The sequence below is a fragment of the Eleginops maclovinus genome, chromosome 10 (assembly GCF_036324505.1).
Source record: "Eleginops maclovinus isolate JMC-PN-2008 ecotype Puerto Natales chromosome 10, JC_Emac_rtc_rv5, whole genome shotgun sequence".
Classification (NCBI taxonomy): domain Eukaryota; kingdom Metazoa; phylum Chordata; class Actinopteri; order Perciformes; family Eleginopidae; genus Eleginops; species Eleginops maclovinus.
This window is the reverse complement of record NC_086358.1, coordinates 4678589-4697992: the sequence shown is the minus strand read 5'-3', so window position 1 is coordinate 4697992 and position 19404 is coordinate 4678589. Positions and strand designations below refer to the sequence as shown.

Sequence of the window (19404 nt, the reverse complement as noted above, 5' to 3'; positions counted from 1 at the left end):
CCAAATTTCTGACTTATAAAATAGATTTCTGCAATACACGCCCTGCTTCTTCCTCCACGTCACCCCCGCAATTCATTCTTTGGTTTGGCCCGCATTGAATTCCGCTCAAACCAGACTAAATAGAACGAACCAAGACTATTAATTTCACTCTGATTCAACTAGTCAAACTGACAATGGCTTGTGAAAGTATCCTTAGGCTCCCACAAGCCACCTCTCATGAGTCTGAAACAGTTTTTGGGGAGTAATCACAGTTACTGATTACACAGGGCCCCAAACCGAGGAAGGGATGGTGACGTTTCTGAACTGAGAGACCTTTTGTCCACCGATGGAAAACCTTCATTTGAGCATCATAGGTGGAATAACAGGAGTTGGACACAGCGTACATCCTTCTAAGCTAAACCTTTCTATACTAAAAGCAACAATACTGGTCATTATTTACAGTTGGGATGTTTATTGTGCTTGCTAATCAAAGAAGGTGCTCCTCTGCTCAGTTTACATGCCACCGAGCAGACAAGGGCCAGGCCTCAAAATGCTCAAAAATCAGCAACAGGCTTAAGTGTTTTTATTACTCACGCGTCTATTTTTAGCATCTTTGTATAGCTGGATGGAGAAGTGGAAAGAACACAGTTGCAGAAATTGGCTGGAAAGGAGTTCACTGAGTCGCTGGATGAAGGCCATGAGTTTTTAACACTTGGCATCTTTGTATTTTCTCTTCTTTATAGGAGCTTTGTAATGCTGCCGTCAGAGGATTAACAAGACTGGACTCTTTGGGAATTAAAACGGTGAAATTAATAGAATTCACCTGAATAAAGACGTCTGAACAAAACACTACTTGTCTTCGTGGCAAAAAATATGCTGAAATGTTTGTTAATGGGGTTTCCTTCCCCGTATTTCCTGCGTGGGTCGTGATAACCTCGCTGTGTCAATCAACACTCTTCTGTCTATCTGAGCGTGGGAAAAGTTGAATGGGAAAGGCCTTTTTCCTTCGATTCTTCTATTCTCTTCGGACTAAATGTGCGCTGAAATAACAAGTCGTATCTGACTGCTGCACTTACTGTTTTGTCTGTAGGCGCCTTTTTAATGGTGCACGCATGGAAGTGTCAGTGTGCCGTGTCACGCCTTGGCTTTCTGATTGGAAATATCTCCCTTAGAAAGAAAATACATGTCTTAGTTCTTTGTTCTGTTACAGTCATCTCCTTAAACTTACTGGATATTTGACTTTATGCAATGACTTCACATCGTGATCACCCCAGCAGGCATGAAACCCAAGCTTGGGTGGCTTTTTTTTTGGGAAAACCTGAAACAACACACTGTATGTGTGATTCTTTGGCGCCTAGTGCTGTAGTTCTGAGGGGGATTAACTGGTAAGAAGGGGAAGTTGGTGTGATTAGGGTACGGCCTTTGTTGTGGCTTTAGGGTGAGTGTGTGGGAGGACATCAGACAGTCACTGGAGGCGAGCTGCGGCTGCTCTCCAGCTATACCTCGCCCAGGGAGGCTGGCTTATTGTAAGTGGTCGGTGCAGAATGGCTAGACGGAAGCAGAGCAGGGACAGCTGTGTCTTTCTGCATCTGGATATCTTATCTACACGTGGAACCTGCTTATAGGCAAAGTGCATTAGAGATACAATTGTGTTGTACAATTTATCTGCAACTGTATTCCCGCAAAAATTTCAAGGAACTGGTAACTAGTTCCTGCTCAATCTCAAGTGTGAACATATTTTGTCTTCACGCTACATATGAAACTAAAGCCAAGTAGCTTAGCATAAAAACTGGAGAGAGGAGAAACAGCTAGACCAGTGCAAGTACCACCACTGAGGAGATCTTAAATGATAAATACCTTAAAAGCTTTTGGTTTTATGTGAGCTTCTTTCATACTTCACATCTGTTTTATTCACCTGGCTGCAGAAATAATTTCCTCTTGGAAATCAAAACATGGAGCTGGATTGAATCCACAACTTCCAAATTTCCTGAAACAACCCAGTAGCCTGAAATGAATGTCTGCAATGTTTGAGGCAAAAACGCGTCTCATGTGTGTGTCGACACAGATGCCAAAAAAATGTGCTAAATTGTTCTCTTTACAAGCTCATCGGTTGACCCGGCAGGCTGGCTGTGTTGTTTAAAGGCTTAAGGGGAGATTTGGAAAGAACAGGAATTAATTTTGACTGCCAAGATTATGGGTTTTTGTGGTGCAACATTAGAAGATTAAATATACAGTAGAGCAAACCACATGCAACGAGATAAATGCACAAACACAGACAGCCCTGGCGCGTGATGTGCGGGGATTGAGCTTGTAACAAACTGCACTACTTAAGTGGTGATAGAGGGGACTACATATGGACCTGATTAAGAGAGAGCTGGGGAGGTTTCCCAACATGTTCCCATCACCATGGCAGTGTGTGTGGGATACAAGACAGTGTAAGGCAACATTTCTGCTGTTGTGAATAGAGGTATGCTTTGCCTGGAGTCGTTGCTCGGAGCTGTCGAGAGGGGAAGCTCTTTAAGCGCGAGACAGAGAGCAGATGGGAGACAAAAGGAAGGGTAAATTAAATGAGCTGGATTCGAGGAGGAACACAGACAGATATTGAAGGGCTGCAAAGATGTAGTGTGCTCGAGTAATCCACACCTAATGTCAGTGAAAGGAGGGTTAAAGAGAAAACAGGGTCCAGCTGACCGTCCACAGGCAGGGGTGTGCAGAAACAGAGAGGGTAGACGGTTGATGGTGCATGTTTTTAGGCTTTTTTTCGAAATAAATTTGGAAAAATCACAGCTTGTTCTCACCTTAGTAACACGTTCTTACACGCCTTCATTTCCTGCAGCTTACGTTTTAAAGTTAGGGCTGGACGACATGAGGAAAATCATATAGGATGGTGTTTTTGACCAGTTATTATTGTGACGTTATTGCTTTTACAATATCTTTACTTAATAAGAATCTGTGATATGGAAATGTAACTGTGTCTGTGAATTGCAGAAAATTACTGTAATGTTAACAATATCTAAATCTAGGACATGATAGCTTGTCTCATATCATGATTTCAATACATTTCCCAGACCTTTTTCGAGTATATTTTCCCTCCTATTCTGTTTTCAAATGGACCTGCTGAACTCAGAGCTCTCTTTGATCCAGCAGGTAGCCATGGGACAGGTTGGTATTTAATCCATCAATAAAGAACTGCATTGAGCGAGTACCAGGAGAGACCATTCATCTAAACGTCGTGGGTGGTTTCCATCAAACGTTGCTTGGGTGTCATTGTGAACGGGGTCATGGTGGTCCAGCCAACGTCAGTGTTTTTGCAGGCAGGCGCACAACCATCACAGGAACATCCTGAATCTGCACACTGCAGGTTTGAAGTCGGTGCCAGTCATGCATAGTGACGCTCTCCCTGCTGGACTCTGCATATCCTCATCTGAGATATCAAAACATATTTCCTCTCCTGCTTTGTGTGCAAAAAAAAAAACAACCAGATTACAGATTTCAAAATTGCCTCCCGAGCAAGATATCCATCACAATAACGGAGGTGAGCGTGTTCATATCAGATAAAGCGCGTCACATTCATTCTGCTTCCTGTCAATCACCTGACACCTACAGGAAGCAGCAGCGGCGTCTGTCAGGAAATGATCCCTCAAAAATACATGTCGCCCTTCAAAATGTAATGTCACATCCATATCTTCCATCTTTTGTTTGTTGGGACCAGGAATCATTCCTTAGGTTTTCATTTTTAAATATTAAAGCAAAGAATGCTAACAGTCCAGAAGCTATGTTGGGTTCCCATTGCACTTAGGCCCAATGGTGCTTTGAGCTAAATGCTAAAGTCAGCAGGCTAAGAAGGAGGTTCAGTCAGGATAATGTTTACCCATGATGGATATAGGAAGTCTGCAAAGTCTCTGTGATGATATCCATTATGGACAAAGGTTTTCAAGCTTCAACTTGATGCTAACTTGTTTTCTGAACTGCAGGTAACAAATATTGAGTCGAAGCAAGTACATCTGATTGATACAATTAACTTTCATGAACTGAAAACACAAACTGTAAAAGGGTTAAAGATTTAAGACTAAAACAGGAACAACACACAACCCAAACACACCAGTATAGAGATCTGGTAGCCACGCCTTATATAGCATGTTGCCTTATGGTCCATTTGTACTTTAAAGGCCGATCATAACCATACATAGTGCTGTATTGATGGAGAATTGAAACTAGCAAACGAGAAAAAAGTTAAATCAAGTGAGAAGTCGGGTCATTTTTTTATAGACTTCTATAAAATCCGACGTCTTTTATGCAACCAGTGGAGTCGCCCCGTCCTGGCCATTAAAAAATGCTGCTTTTTAGGCACTTCTTCTTACAACACTTCTGTATTTGCTTCAATTGTGAGACCTGGAGGTTGGGTTGCACTTAGGCAAAACAACCCTTTAAGCTTCTAACTTCTTATATAACTTATATATGTCAGCTGAAGTATTATTAACCATCTTGGTTTATCGTTGCAGTACGCTAACATTTGCTGACTAACACAAAACACAGACCGTTGTGATTGGACGTAGAGTTAACTAGATCTAACTCTGTGCTACACCTGAGCTCAGCCACTTCTTTAGACAATCCATCACCGCGAGCGAGATCGAGTGAAATATATTAACATGGACTTTGTAGACTGAACTTTTACTGCTCCCCTTTCAAATCTGGCCGCTCATCTGAGACCTCCTGCAGCGAGTGCACAGGAAGGACTGCACTCAGCCTGTAAAAGCCCCCTCATCCTGCCCGACCGCCAGGAGAAACAGCACCTATCTAACGCTTTTCTCAGGCCGATCAAATATTGACATAGTGCTGATGCTGAGCAGATGTGTGATATAAGGAGGACATGGTGTGCAGACCACCTCCTATGCAACCACACACATGTACTCACAGCAGGAGGTCCCTTCCCGAAAAACTGCAGATTAACCCGAATCATCTACATGAAGCTCCCCGAGCCCCAGATTCTCCTAGTGACCCCAGATAGTATTTAAAAACTAGAGGCCATATTAGCCCCCCAAATCTCTCCTCCCACACACAGACTGTTGTTTCTGGATTGCTACAGAACAGCTACTATACTGCTGCTTCATAGGGCAACGTAAATAACTTTTTCATACAATTTAAAAGAAACTCGGTGTGCTTATTAAGACTGAATGCGCTTCTTGTTAAGGAATACTCTTTGATGTTTCCACTGAATCATTTTTGCTGGTCCCCACACCTAATTCATTTGATGTTTCAGCAAACCCGCAGTTTCTATGTGTTCCGTTAAATTGATTTCTGTATGGTATGTCTGTACACCCTGTTGTTCTTTCTCTCAACGTGGAGCTGAAACGACCATAAAGTTAACCGATTATTTTTCACTGATTCGATCAGCAGAACAAAAATGGCGCCTATTCTGTTGATACATTTGCCATTTAAAACGTATTCGTAGAACAAAAGTGCCAAACATTCTCCGGTTCATGCTTTTCAATAGGAAAGATTTGGCTGTTTATATTTGAGTTTTATATATATTTTATGCGTAGGGAGGACTAGCAAAGTAAGATATTCATTGTACGGTGTAACTGCCTGTTTTACTATGCATGACAGTGACATGATAATAAATATATTGAATCTTGTATCATTTGCTGCAATTCTGTATAATCATCATTTTAATTTAGGTTTTAGATGAAAGAAACAATTGGGAGGCATTGCCTTGAGTTTTTGGCAGTTGTGATGCACAAAAAATAAGACGTGTCTTTGCACCAAACAATTATTCATTTTCAGATGTTATTAATATTATTTATGAGGTCACAAAAGTAATAATAAAATTGCATTTTCAGCAGTTACTTTAAAGTCACACCCCACATTTGTATCTTTGCTATCTTGGTCTACAAAGTTCTTCCTTGTCAAGGTCATATAATGCAACTAGAACAGACATATTTAAGTGAACCAAGCTTTTTAATTGACAGTGTTAATGGGATATTGAATGATGTGTTGTTTATTTCGTAACCCTGAAAATTCAGTTTTACTTCATTTCTTTTGCTGAAAGGCAGCATGCTTTTTGCACGTGCGCATAGTCTCATGTGTGCATGACCCCTCACCGCCTGTAACGTGACCTCTTTAACATCCTCACATCGGCCTCACAGCCAAAGTGCCTCTGCAGACAGCCACTCAGACTATCTGCTGCTGCACATACCGTCACATCATTTCATCACTCAGGCAAAGTAGGTTAAAGGCAGGCAGCGGCTGGTGAGCGCCAACATCTGCATGCTCTGTTATACATCACACTTCCGCTCTGACGGACTCATATCGGGCTTACTGAGCGGCGGGGAGGGCGAGCGTGTGGGATTAGCAGCAGCTGGCCATAGTGTGTGCTCAAGTGCACATGTCTGTCTGCCTGTGTGACCCGGGCTTTAAAGCAGAGCATGTCTTCAGCTTCAGTTAGGGGGATTGGGGGCAGCGGGTTTTAGATTACAGTCTGGATCCAAGAGGAAGTTTCACTCGCCTTCCTGCTTCCTTCCATGCGTCCCATTGTGCTGCAGGGCCAGCAGGTTAACAGGGTTATCTTTCAGGGTTTTTTAAAAGCTCATCCACTTTAAAGGCCGTTAAAGTCACTAGTTTAAAGCCAGTGTATCTGGATGAATCCTCATCCACTCACAAGAGTCAGTGAAAACTGGGGCTTCAGCCAGGGCTTAGTGAGCGTGAGATTTCCACTCTGAGCTTCGTGTGTTTGAAGTACCTTGCGTCTGATATAAATACAGCCCTTGAAACACATTTCAACGCATTTTCACTCTCTAACAAATGGGATCAACATGAATTGATGTGTAACCAGAAATAAACATGGCAAAAGTAATAAAAGTGACAGTTTGACGCAGACTGGTGTGGGTTTGTGCACACAGCATTAGTCTAAATGCCCTCAAATCCTCTGGTTTCAGTGGGGGGCCAGGGACAGTTGTTAGTTTTGGGTGTGAAGAGCAGCTGGGGATTTACTGCTAAAAGTAGAATTGGAGGGATTTTGTTTTTTAGGAGGGGGGAAATTAACCGAGCCTCTTGTTCTGTGGCGCACATGATGGAGTTTAAACCCTTTGGGCCCTCTCAACCCACTGCTTCATGAAGTGGATTTCTGAGCTTCATATAGCAGATTTATTTTAGAAGTCACAGCGGTTCAAATGGGCTTGACGTCTAATTTTTTGCACGCACATATTGAAATAAGCTCCTCATCAACTACAGCTACCCCACTACAGATGATCTGACCCTGACTAGGTTTACTACAAAGCTATGACTCATACCATAAATTAGTTTATTGGATTACCACTCGAGCGTGGCTGTGTTTTGTTTGAGGTAAAGCCAGCCCCACAACGCCCTTGTTGCTTTCTAAAGACACTAAACTAATTTCCTAAATGACTCATAGAAGGTCAAAGGGGGAGGTGTGTTAATAATGTAATTGGTGGACCACCTCTGTAGAAGACCCCCGCCCCCCACCACTAAATATGATTATCTTCTGGAGCAGAGGCCTTAGCACTGGGCTCACTCTATTATCAAATGTGTGGTTTGAAAGACATATATTACAGTAATACAGTAAGAGAGACCCAGATTGGAGGATAATGGCAAAGCTTCTCCATTAATGGTGGTGTGCTTTCATTAAAGGGAGCATCCTCTGCTTTTCATTTGATTTGTAATGAATCAAGATTGCAATCCTGCACATTGTTGCAGCCACTGGAGATCGCCATTAGCTAATGCACGGCCGCAGGCTAATGGAAAACATGGAGCTGTCGGGCGTTCGCTTACAATCTTCCTCTGAGCAACATATTCGATGAGACAAAGAGGAATCCTGCTGTTAGGGCTTTACATATTGATTTATCTTCTCCATTGTTGATCAATCTGCTGATTATTATTGACTGGTTGGTTCTAGTGAAAATATAAAAAGCCTTTCATAAATTAGCATATTTATATTGCATGTTTTGTCTGGGTAACTGTTCAAGATTCAAGTATTTGTACATCCAGAGACAGGATTCAATTTACTTTCAATGGTCATGCATCGTGCAAGCCTAAAACAGTGGTGTTTTGGGCTTAATGCTATGCTAACCTGCTAATAATTACAAAGCTATTGATGAGGGTTAGCACAATCTTAATTTGGCATTTTAGCATTCTAGCAATTGCTAAAATGCCCTTATTTTTATGTGTTAGATATGTAATCTCTCAGTTTTAGTACTTGAACAATGAATAGTGCAAGTTTAAAACGTTGACCATTCATTACAGTGTTTCCTCTGTTTCCTGTAACCAGCAAACCAAAGTGATAAATTACATTAGATCCCCCGAGGCTTCGTCAAAATGTCAAACAATTTGACATTTAAATATTAATGCTCTCATTAACCCAGTGCATTTGAAAGAAGTCATTTGACATTTTGGGGAAATACCCTCATTGTCTTTCTTGCCAAGAGTCACATGAGAAGATTGATAGCAATCAGACTGCTTAATGTGAAGCTACAGTCGGGGGACGGTTAGCTTAGCATAAAGACTGGAAGCAAAGAGAAATGGCTATCATAGATGTCTGAACTTCCATCTTTTTACTTGAGGAAAACTGCATCTGTTATGTCGAACGAAATGTTGTAAAAAATTTAGAAAATGCTGGAAGTTAAACTTTAGAGGTGCATTTTCAAAATGTATGCTAAGCTAACCTAAGCTAACGATCAGCTGGCTCTAGCCTTATATTAACTAGTCAAATATAAGAGTAGTGTCTATCTTCTATAATTCTAAGCAAGAAAAGTAATAAGAGTATTTCCCACAATGTTGAACTGTTGCTCTGAGTTGTAAGAGCAACAATGCATCTTTCCTCAAGCTTCAAAATCCAAAGATCCTGTAGTACAGATGCTATTCCTTGAGCAGAAGATTCAAGAACTGTGACAATTAGTCATGGCACTTATTGTAGAGCATAATTAGCTTTAAAGCCACATCCACAGCTCTCACAGTTGCATAGTGTGCTAATTATCATCTTTATTGTCATACTAACAGCATTTATATCCCCCCTCTAGTGTATTAATAATGTGGCTCATGAAAGAAATCCCTCTGCTGTTTTTCCCGCTTGTTACCTGACCCTCATCACGGTGCTTCAGGATTACATAGCTAGGTTAGGAAGTGCCTTTTGTCTCAGTTTGAATGTGAATACCATCTATGCTCCACTCCCTTGTATTCAACTATTGTATGAGATGTTGAATTAAAACTAGGATGAATGCTTCCTCTTGAGCCCAGTGACCTTGTTTCACTTTAATTGCTTCTTCTCTCCGCCTGCGAAGGAAAATAACAAGTGTTGTTTTTTCAATCTATATTTCTCTCCCTTTAGCAGCATGTAGGCACAAAGCTGGGACTGTGATATTAGATGTGCCGTTTTTCCCGTTGAGATATTTCCCTCTAAGCTGGCTTAATGAAGCAAGATCGTACAGGATCTCAGTGCTGCGGAAAAGATGAAAAAATAGAGAAATAATGTGTGTGTTGGGGGAGAATGAGAATTGGAGAGAGTGGAGTGGGATAGAAAGATTGAAAAACAAGATTGAGTCACAAAGATGTGAGTGAAGAAGAGGAGGGAGGAAACATCGAACGTCCTCCCCTCTTTCTCTGCCTGCAGCACGGAAACCCTCAAAGCCAGGGAATCGGGGTCGTAGGCCGTGTTAAATTAGCAAATTCACTTTTAATGAAAGAGAGCTTAATCTGGATTGGTTTTATTAATAGAATATTCCCCCCGGGGCCAAGTGGAGACGGAGGGGCAAAAGACTTTCAAGTGGAATAATTAAGACCCTTCGCCTCCTCACTTCCTCTTGTTAATTAAGACAATCATGCAGGCTCTTGATATGTGTTGCTGCAGCTGAACAAGCAGAAACAGGCAACGCAGCAGCAGCCCCGTCACTTTACCGCATGAGGAGGATGAATCTTTTCACGATTTTCCATCCCGGGTCGTGACTTCTTCTGGTATTAGATTGGAATTTCCTCCTGTTTTCTGTCATGTGCAGGGAGCTGTGAGTGATGCAAGCTGTGTACAAAATGAGAGTTCACGTGTGCTGTGTTTTCTCCCATCGTGTGTTTCAGTTCCTGAGGATCTTTCCCCGGAGGAGAGGGATGAGCTGTCAAACATCCGACGCAGGAAGAGAGAGCTGCTCGATGATATTGAGGTGTGTGTTTGTGCACATATGATCACTTTATATACAGGTTGCATTTCAGCTTCAGTTCATTAGCAGCGCAATGCAACTTTCTGTGATGGTTATTCATTAACTTTAATGGCTCTTTACCTATCTACCGCTGCACTGAAGGTGTTTTTGCATGCCGTATGTAATGCAAATGAACCTGTACCCAGTACATCATGGAACTCAATTTGATTACAGAAAGTAATGCACATCCCTCTACTAACTGCACAGTGCATTGTCTGTTGTTCTCATGCCTTAAAGCATTTATCCTGTTTTTATTTGAAGTCTGTCTCCCTCTTTTCTCTCAGAGGTTGAAGTTTGAGATAGCAGAAGTCATGACGGAGATCGAGCAGCTGACGTGTGTCGGAGAAAGGTGAGTAACTGAATGTGCACATGGGGCTAACATCTCTAAAATCTGGCAATAACAGAGCATTTGAACAAGTATTTTCAAGCACATAGTGGCTGTTTGTATACTGAGGAGGAGGAGGAGGAGGAGGAGGAGGAGAACAAGAACAATTTAGGCAGCAAAGATATTCTATGTTGCCTTATCTACCGGTTTTTGTATAGACTTGTATTTAACATTTATGCTCTTGTGTTCCAGCAAAACATCCCAGAGAAACAAACAGATCGCCATGGGCAGGAAGAAGTTCAACATGGATCCAAAGAAGGTACCACTTCATGTTTTCCTCTTCCTCTGAAGTCTTTGTAGCCTTGGAAGGAATGATTTTCTTATAGTCTGAAGAGAGATTTTCCATCATCCGTCCTCAGTCGAGATGAACAGCTTTCCTGTTTTCTCCTCTCCAGGGAATCCAGTTCCTGCTGGAGAACGACCTCCTCCAGCACACCCCCGAAGACATCGCCCAGTTCCTGTACAAAGGAGAGGGCCTCAACAAGACGGTCATTGGAGACTACCTGGGCGAGCGGTGAGACAGAACATTAATCAGGCAGCAGGAGAAAGTCCTCCTCACATGAGATTTATTCGCCCTTTGTGATTAGAGAAGGAAATGATGGGCTAGTTGGTGAAAGAGAAGGATCAGATAACATACTTTTTAACATAAAATGATGAAACAAGTGATGCCTTTAACATTTTGGGTGATGTATTTAACAGCAGGTTTTGTAAAGATCCCTCAAATTACTGAAAATCCTACAGAATAAGATCTGGGCAGTTTAGCAGAAATATTGATGCCTGTTCTGCCTGGATTTTATCAGCAGAAAAAAGCGTCACAGACTTTTTGAAGTCTTTGATTGACAGATGATATTTGAGAAGTGCAGAAGGCAATTCATCCCCCAAAATGTCACAAAAGAAAATATCACAGAACAAAAATAATAATTTAAACATTAAACATTTACAAGGCTGACCATTTACTTTGATTGTTTTATACACTTAAGTAAAATATAATACACAGTGAAAGAGGAGACAGATAAGAATATACAGAGTTATTATTATAATTTATTATTAATTATATATATTAATTATAATAAATAGAACAAGTAAGAAAAACTCTTTTTAGGATAAAAAGTTGCAATGAGCGGCAGGTTTTTTTATACAAGCTATTTTCCATGGTGCAAAATACTTAAATAAATTAAGATTTTAAATAAAAGCAAATACAAAAAAGTGTATTTAAATTATTTAAAAACAAAACAAAAATAAAAACAAGAATTGAAGACTTAGAAAATTGTAAAATTCCTGTGAAAAATAAATGTGATTGGAAGAGCTGTGTAGGATTCATTATGATAAAGGAGATCCTGTTCAAAGGAGCACTGCCTGAACTCTTCCTGTGCAGAAAATCACATCATCTACAGTCTTAATTATCTTACATTAGCACAGAAACAAAGCACAATGTGAGTAAGTCGTCAAGGGGGGGGGGGGGGCCTATGGGGACTCTTCTTGTTGGCGGTGGGCTTTACTCACGGGGGGTCATCAAAGAGGCTACCCTGCGGAAATCACACTAAACACAGGCGGAGGGTTTACACGCAGTAATTATCACTAATTGAGCTTAAGCAGGGAGCAGAACCTATCATTACATGCTGAGTAGAGAGGGGGAGGAAGAAGGAGGGGGGTGGACAGAGAGATAGGGTGAGATGGAGGCAGGATAAGCAGGTGATTGTCTCCCAAATGACGGTGCTAGATCTTATTGTTCCTTAAACTGAGACACGAATAAATGCAATTTTTATTTCTGCAACCGACAAACCAGATTCAGGTCTCTTTTTAATAAATGTACCTTTAGCAATACTATATGCAACCCTCATAGGACAGGAGTCTCATTATTTGGCTGCAGATCGCAGTATGGGGTAGAAGAAGAAGTAAATCCCCCGAGTCATCGTCCAAGTAATCCAAGACTGTTATTGCGATACATGTTTTTGTTTTGTTTCTTGTAAACCAACGCCCTTTTTGATGTCCCTTTACAAGAATTCCTGGCTTCATTTGTAAAAAACACAACAGAAAGAGGATGCAGGCTGAGGATTATGGGCCCTCATGTACAACAAACACGATCAGAGAAGCTGTGACCGCAGACCGAGAGCAGCTGTTGACTGAAAAAAAAAAACCCTCCGAAAGCCAAACAAAACTCTGACAAAAAGGAGCCTGCGTGGGTTTTGGGTTTATGCTGTTTTTCATCAGTCAAACGCACCGTTTCCTCCCCTCAGGCGGGAGAAATACTCAGCATCAGCCAGCTGTTTAAATTACTTCCAGACTCCACGCTCAGTGCCCGGTATGAATAAAAGCACAAACATGACAGGAATGCTGAGAAACGGGAATCCAGGTTGAGAAATGCTTTCATGGAGGAAATCTGCTTTTCCTCGCCCTTCCCTCTGGGTTCACTTATTGTCTGGAGTCATGTTGCATCTTCTCTGGATGAAGTTTGAAAGACTTAGAGATGATATTGGAAATCTGATTTTATCATGTGTATTTTTTTCCCAACAGGGATGACTTCAACCTCAAGGTGCTGCAGGCTTTTGTGGAGCTGCATGAGTTTGCAGATCTCAATCTCGTCCAAGCGCTAAGGTCAACAAGCCTCAGATAAAAAGCAGGAAAAATAGTTTGTCATGCTCACCATGTGGCATCCAAAGTTAACCTCCTCCCCTCCCCTTGTCCTCTGTTTGTAGGCAGTTCCTGTGGAGTTTCCGTTTGCCAGGTGAAGCCCAGAAGATCGACCGTATGATGGAGTCGTTTGCATCGCGGTACTGCCAGTGCAACCCGGGGGTCTTCCAGTCCACAGGTCAGAGTCAGAGCAGGAGACTGTTGAGTAGATCAGGGTTCACCAAACCTTTCATGTGAGACGTTTCCCCCCCAAAGGCCTTTAGATCAACCCCAGAGCCCCCTTCCGAACATCAACTCTCTGTTTAGACTTCTCTGCTTTCTTGCTACCATGTTTAATTAACTCATAATCCCAACAGTGCTGATGTTACAGCTGCATTTACTATAAAAGAGTAGGATTTAGTTCATTTTTCTAGGTAGTCGTTTGGAAACTGTGAAAGTCACACCGAGGCACAAAAGAGCAACGTTTGAAGTCCAATAAATTGGACAATGTCGATGCACTGACCATCATTTTAACCCTAACGTGCCAACAAAAGAATTGCCCGAGGCTCCAGGATGCTTTGAGCATTAGCCTTTTTATTAAATGCATTTGAATCATTAAGCCCTGAGAGTCACTGTAACAAAAGCCTAATGAGGATCAACCAGATCACAGTCACTGCAGCAGAAGAGTGAACAAGCAGCAACAAACAAGAGGCGTCCATTATTCATAACGGCTCAATAGGGCTGAGTGATACGTGTTCTCCTGATAAACAAAGTACAACTACAACAGGAGGTAAATAATTGAAGACGTTATAGAGCAGCACATTGTGTGGAGGAATCTTGAGGGTGCATGTCGTCCCGTGGAGAGAATACTGCAGGTTTTGATCATTCAATCGTAGGATTGCCTTGCCATGCTTTTAAATCAAATGTAATATTGCACAAAGCTTTTAGAGATATGTGATGTTCTACAGACAATATTCTGTATGTATTATCAATCTATGCATCAGAATCAGGACATTTGTTTCGCTTCCCAGGGGATATTGGATAATACAATTCAGTTAAATAATTTTCTGTATAACAAAATAAACTAAAGATTGGATTAGATTAGATTCAATATGTAGTGTACATCCAACTAGAAGTGCAAAACAGCGGAAATGTGAGTTGTTCTTTTTACAGAATGATATACAGTACATGTCAAATATATGTGTATTTCAATACAAAGCATTATCAGTTTTATTATGTAAATAATTGTATAAATACTGAAAAAGGTTTCTACGTTTTTTCTGAAAATCGTATCAAATAGTAGTCCAGTGTTGCATCACATCAAAAAGGAATATCATATAATCCATGTAGAAAAGCAACTAGAGGAGTAGTAGATGTATAAATTAGCCTTAAATAGGAAAACTAAAGGACAGTAATGTCTAAATGACACTTAAGTAAGGTACTCGAGTGAATATACGTTCCACCACTGATTCAGTCCTGCACGTGTGAAGCCATTAGGAAAAAGATTCTTGAATCACGGGTGGAAAAGAGCTAGCCGTCTCTCTCGGCTCTTCATCGAGCTCGTCCACTTTTTGATTACGCTGACATTCCTCTCGCAGTTAGCAGCCCCTCTTTCCCCGCATTACACACTGCTTGCAAAGCTCTTCTATTTTTTATAAAGAATGTGTGTGTTAGCAGGCAGACAATAGGCAGCGCGGAGCAAAGTGCGTCGGTGAGAGCAGACAGACAGAGGGGAATGAATGATTCATTTACAGGCAGCCAGTGGCCCGTGAGAGTCTGAACATTAACTCACAGACGAGAGACTCAAGCATGCCCTGCCTGCCCCCGACTTCATCTCACTTATACTGTACTTCCCTCTAACAAATACAATTAAAAAAAACTAGTTTCCCGAGTCTAGCCAACAGACTTTGCTCTGTCTGTATCTGTCTCATCCTTACCAGTCTTTCAGAATAATAACAAAAACTCTAAATATAAATGTGCAAAAGCAGTATAGAAAACGGCTATATGTGTAAGGGGTTCAGATGCATCGATTGCAATTCCCTTGGCTGGTTTCTTACACTTAAATTGAAGCATACACAACAGTTTTTAGACTTGTTATCTTATGCAAACATTTAAATTCAACTGTATGTTAAATATTAAATTTGAATAGGAAATGATTACGTTTTGTCACTCATCGCACCAACTTTCAGGTTGTTCCTCCAAGGCTTATACTTTAAAATTGCAGATGTTTCAAAGCTTTATTTCTTGTTCACACACACTAAAGACCGTCCACAACTCTTCATGACACCGGCTAAGTTTTAACCGGTGACCAATACATCTGTGTATCTCTGGTAAAAAGAAAAATACGTAGTTGTAATATACGAATCACACTGTATGCTGATGACATCCTGTTATATGTACTGGAATCTGACAGTGTTACACCACACAGTTAATATCCCCACCATAGAATATAAATCGTGTCAGAGAAACTAGACTTTAACGATCTATTATGCGTTTTTGATCAATTTTACTCCCTTCCTGTTGCTTTCAGATACCTGCTACGTACTGTCCTTTGCCATCATCATGCTGAACACCAGCCTCCACAACCCCAACGTCAGAGACAAGCCCCCCGTGGAGCGCTTCATCTCCATGAACAGAGGCATCAACGAGGGGGGAGATCTGCCCGAGGAGCTTCTCAGGGTGAGGATCCGTCCGTTATGTGTGTGTGATGATTGACCTCTGTGATCGCTCTGTCACGCCTACGCCATACGAGCAAGGCACTTCTTACACTGTTCAGCTTTTTGATTTACAACTTCCTTCCCCCTGTCTGCAGAACCTTTACGACAGCATCAAAAACGAGCCCTTCAAAATCCCGGAGGATGACGGGAACGATCTCACGCACACGTTCTTCAACCCGGACAGAGAGGGCTGGCTCCTAAAGCTTGGTATGTGCATTTCAATTCACAAAAAGTCACCTGAATTATGTGTTGATTTGTATCAGCTGTCACAGCATCAGTTTGATGAGCGGTGTCCTTTGTTTCCGTGATGATGAGTGTTTGTGTTGCTGTGTGTTTACTGTTTATGACGGGCTTTCCTGTTAGAGGTTGACAGCTTGAGGATAAATGGCTGAAAATAGCTGATCTCTATGATATCTCTTGAGTTTTTTTTGTCATTTCAGTAGGATGAGTTTCTGCTCAAGTTAGCTCGTGATTTCTTCTCTTTCAGCCTCATTTTTGCCTGAAAAAACGGAGCTTTCTTACACAACTGCAAATAGTTTTTCCTTTCCTCGTCCTTCATCTTGTGACCTCTCCTCTTTGCTTTGTCTTCTCGTTCCTCTTCTTCCTCTCCTCACTCTTTAAGCATGCTTCTATTTGTTAATTAAACTTCTCTCTTCGTATCTTTGGCATTGTTTTACGTGGTTGTTGTGTATTTCAGAAAAATCCTTCTGTGTTTTTTTTTTGTTCCTCCCTTTCTCTAACCTTTCCCACTTTCACCTTTTGTTCTGTTCTCTCATTATGTTCTGTGATGGATGTTCCTTCTTAAAAATCTGTATTAGGAGGTAGGTAACGCTCCTTCCTCCATCCTTCGGATTCATCACAGGTCGCCCTCACACTGGCATCGGCTGCCATTATCTCCTTAGCACACCGGACATGCTACCCGCCTCATTTAATTGGCTTATTGTATCAGAGCTGTCATTGGGCAAACGAGGTGATGCGTTATCCCATTCAAAGGCAGGGCGAGTTGGAGGTCAGCGATCTCGCTCATTGTGCATGGATCCCTGTTGTAGCTCTGGAGGAGGCTGGATGACGCAGAGGGCTCATCTCAGATGGTGCAGACACAAAGCATATGCAAAATTGAAATGTTTTACCTGAGAAGTCTTTGCATAAAAGATAAATGTTGACCTCTTCAAACCACAGTGCCACTCGCCACTTCCCCTTTATTGTCCAGCGCCTTTTTCACAAAAATGTACAGTTTTATCGATAATAAAGGAAGCGCTACATAGCCTTAAGCAAAGCATTGGTAATCATGCAGTATTGGAACAAATACACATTAAATAAAGTTATTTGTAAGTGGAAATGAACGTGAACACATCTTTATTTTACGCTAAACTCATGTATTAATTGTAGATGTGGTGCATGCAGTTTGACATGTCTATGCAATAAGTTAAGTTACTGCTAGCTGAGCCTCACACTTGTTTGGGGAAAAAGGGGGCAAACAATATCCACCTTTCTGCACCTCTAAAGCTCACTTTCTAACATGTGCTGCTTCCCCATGTTTCCAGTATGTATGCTATGCTAAGCTAACCATGCTGTTGGCTGTAATGCTAGCTTCATATTCAGCATACAGGCATGAAGGTGGTATCAAACCTCTCAGCTATCTTTTGAAAAGAAAGTGAAATGTTTTACCCAAAATGTTTTACTTTTCTTATAGCTGTAGAGGTGCAACATGTTTTATTAGAACCTTTTAAGCATAAGCAAGTTAGCCAAACAACTCAATCAAAGTCTTTGTTTCAAACTCCTGCATGATTTAGCGGCTTTTTCCAAGAAGCGCTAACATGCATTGCTTCAACATAAATGATGTTTGCTTCCTCCTATTTTTAGCAAACACCCAGTGCTCACTGCATCCTCTGTACCATTAGAGACAGCCCTGCGCGTCACACAGCTTCTGCTTAGCTAGCACACACGCTAAGCTTTAGTGAATGGGCCTCAGTGCCCCCACGCTAATGCTGCTTCTCCTCTTCCTCTACAGACCCCTGTCTTTCTCATTTGCTCTCTAACCTACCAGCTGCACTAGCCACATCTTTTTAGCTTCAATTTTTCCCCATTAGCAAATCTCACGCTAATTTTAGCTCCCTTTCAGAGTCCATGCTTAATGAGACGTTGTTTGTTTGTTTGAATGAAGCTGGCCTGCGCTGATGTTTAATATTACATGCTGCACTGCTAACATGAAGCTTTAAAGCTCCATAAGAGCTCATTACACTACATTACTAACCAGGACTGAGCCTGCTGCTTTGCCTGAATCCATCATCATCCATTAGGGACAGCATGTCATAAAATACTTACGGTATGTATTTAGACATATATTTCAGAACGCCTACTAGCCTAAACAGCACCTCTGTTGGTTTAGCTTAGCTTGTATTCTGGTATAAAATAAAGAGTAAAGCAAGTTTCCTGCCCTCCTAATCAAAGTCAAAGCATTTTAAATGGACTAAACTGACAAAAACCCAAATAATTAATATTAGGATGAGACAAACGACTATTCAGTGTGCAGTATTGTAGCTGTGTTCAATACAAGCACTCCAGACTCATGTCACAAATAACATGTTAAAGAAATTACACAAGTTGGAATCTTTTGTATCCTGTTCCTTAATACAAATAATGAAAATTGAGTAAGACTTATAACTTTCTGACATTTGTGCACATTTATTTGCACTCCCTTTTCCTTAGTCTCCCTGTGCAAACAAGCGAGTGATAAATCTGCATTAGAAGCATGCAAACATGGGAGGTCCTGCAGCAAAAATCCATTATAAATGTCAGGTTTTGAGGATTAAATTAAACATATGGCTAAATGGGATAAACGGCTCTCCAGACGGAGCCATATGGTAGACTGTAGGAGAATCAACGTTACACTTTACAACAGTTTCACATCCTCAATCCATTTTTAGTGAGTCAAATGCAGCGGTATGCATCTCTGGTAAACATTGCTCATTAATAATGTACTATACATGTTGGATTTTTACTCCAGCTTGCAGTATAGAGCTTAAAATCTGGGTCAAGTGAACATGACATATTGATTACATCAGTAACGGCTGCTTTGTGCTCACTCTGTAAAGTCAGCAAACATGTTATTATTGTGCAGACTGAACATTGACATCAGGCACATTGTGTTTTCTTTGGATTACCAAGGTAAATTGCATCACTGATGGTGTAATTGACAGAAAACCCAGTAATCCCAATAATCTATTTTTATCTGAGACAGATGGAGAGGATGTCACTCCTACGCTCAGATGTGTAATTCTTTGATAATAAGAAGATGTTTTCACTTCATTCACGTGTTTCAAATCCAATCCCCTCTCTGCAACCCCCCGCCTTCTCTCTCTGTATTTTATAATATTAAAATATCAGACTTTTTTTCAAGCCAAACTCATAAAAACCGTCAATCTGGTTGAGTGCACCGCTGCTAAAGCTTTCACATGTATGAGGCGTGTAAATGTCTTGGGTTTTTCTGGAAGGTAGCAGCGTGTTGAACAGT

The 19404-nt window shown here is 41.2% G+C and overlaps 1 protein-coding gene across 1 annotated transcript in view; it reads left to right on the top strand.

Moving 5' to 3' along the window:
- The window catches only part of LOC134870752 (cytohesin-3-like), a 30599-nt gene that overhangs the window by 3631 nt on the left and 7564 nt on the right, over positions 1–19404 (top strand). Inside the window, 8 exon segments of the mRNA XM_063893139.1 lie at positions 10060–10142; positions 10463–10527; positions 10756–10822; positions 10959–11077; positions 13078–13158; positions 13260–13372; positions 15704–15852; positions 15986–16097. Of these exon segments, the coding sequence (XP_063749209.1) occupies positions 10060–10142; positions 10463–10527; positions 10756–10822; positions 10959–11077; positions 13078–13158; positions 13260–13372; positions 15704–15852; positions 15986–16097 (789 nt within the window).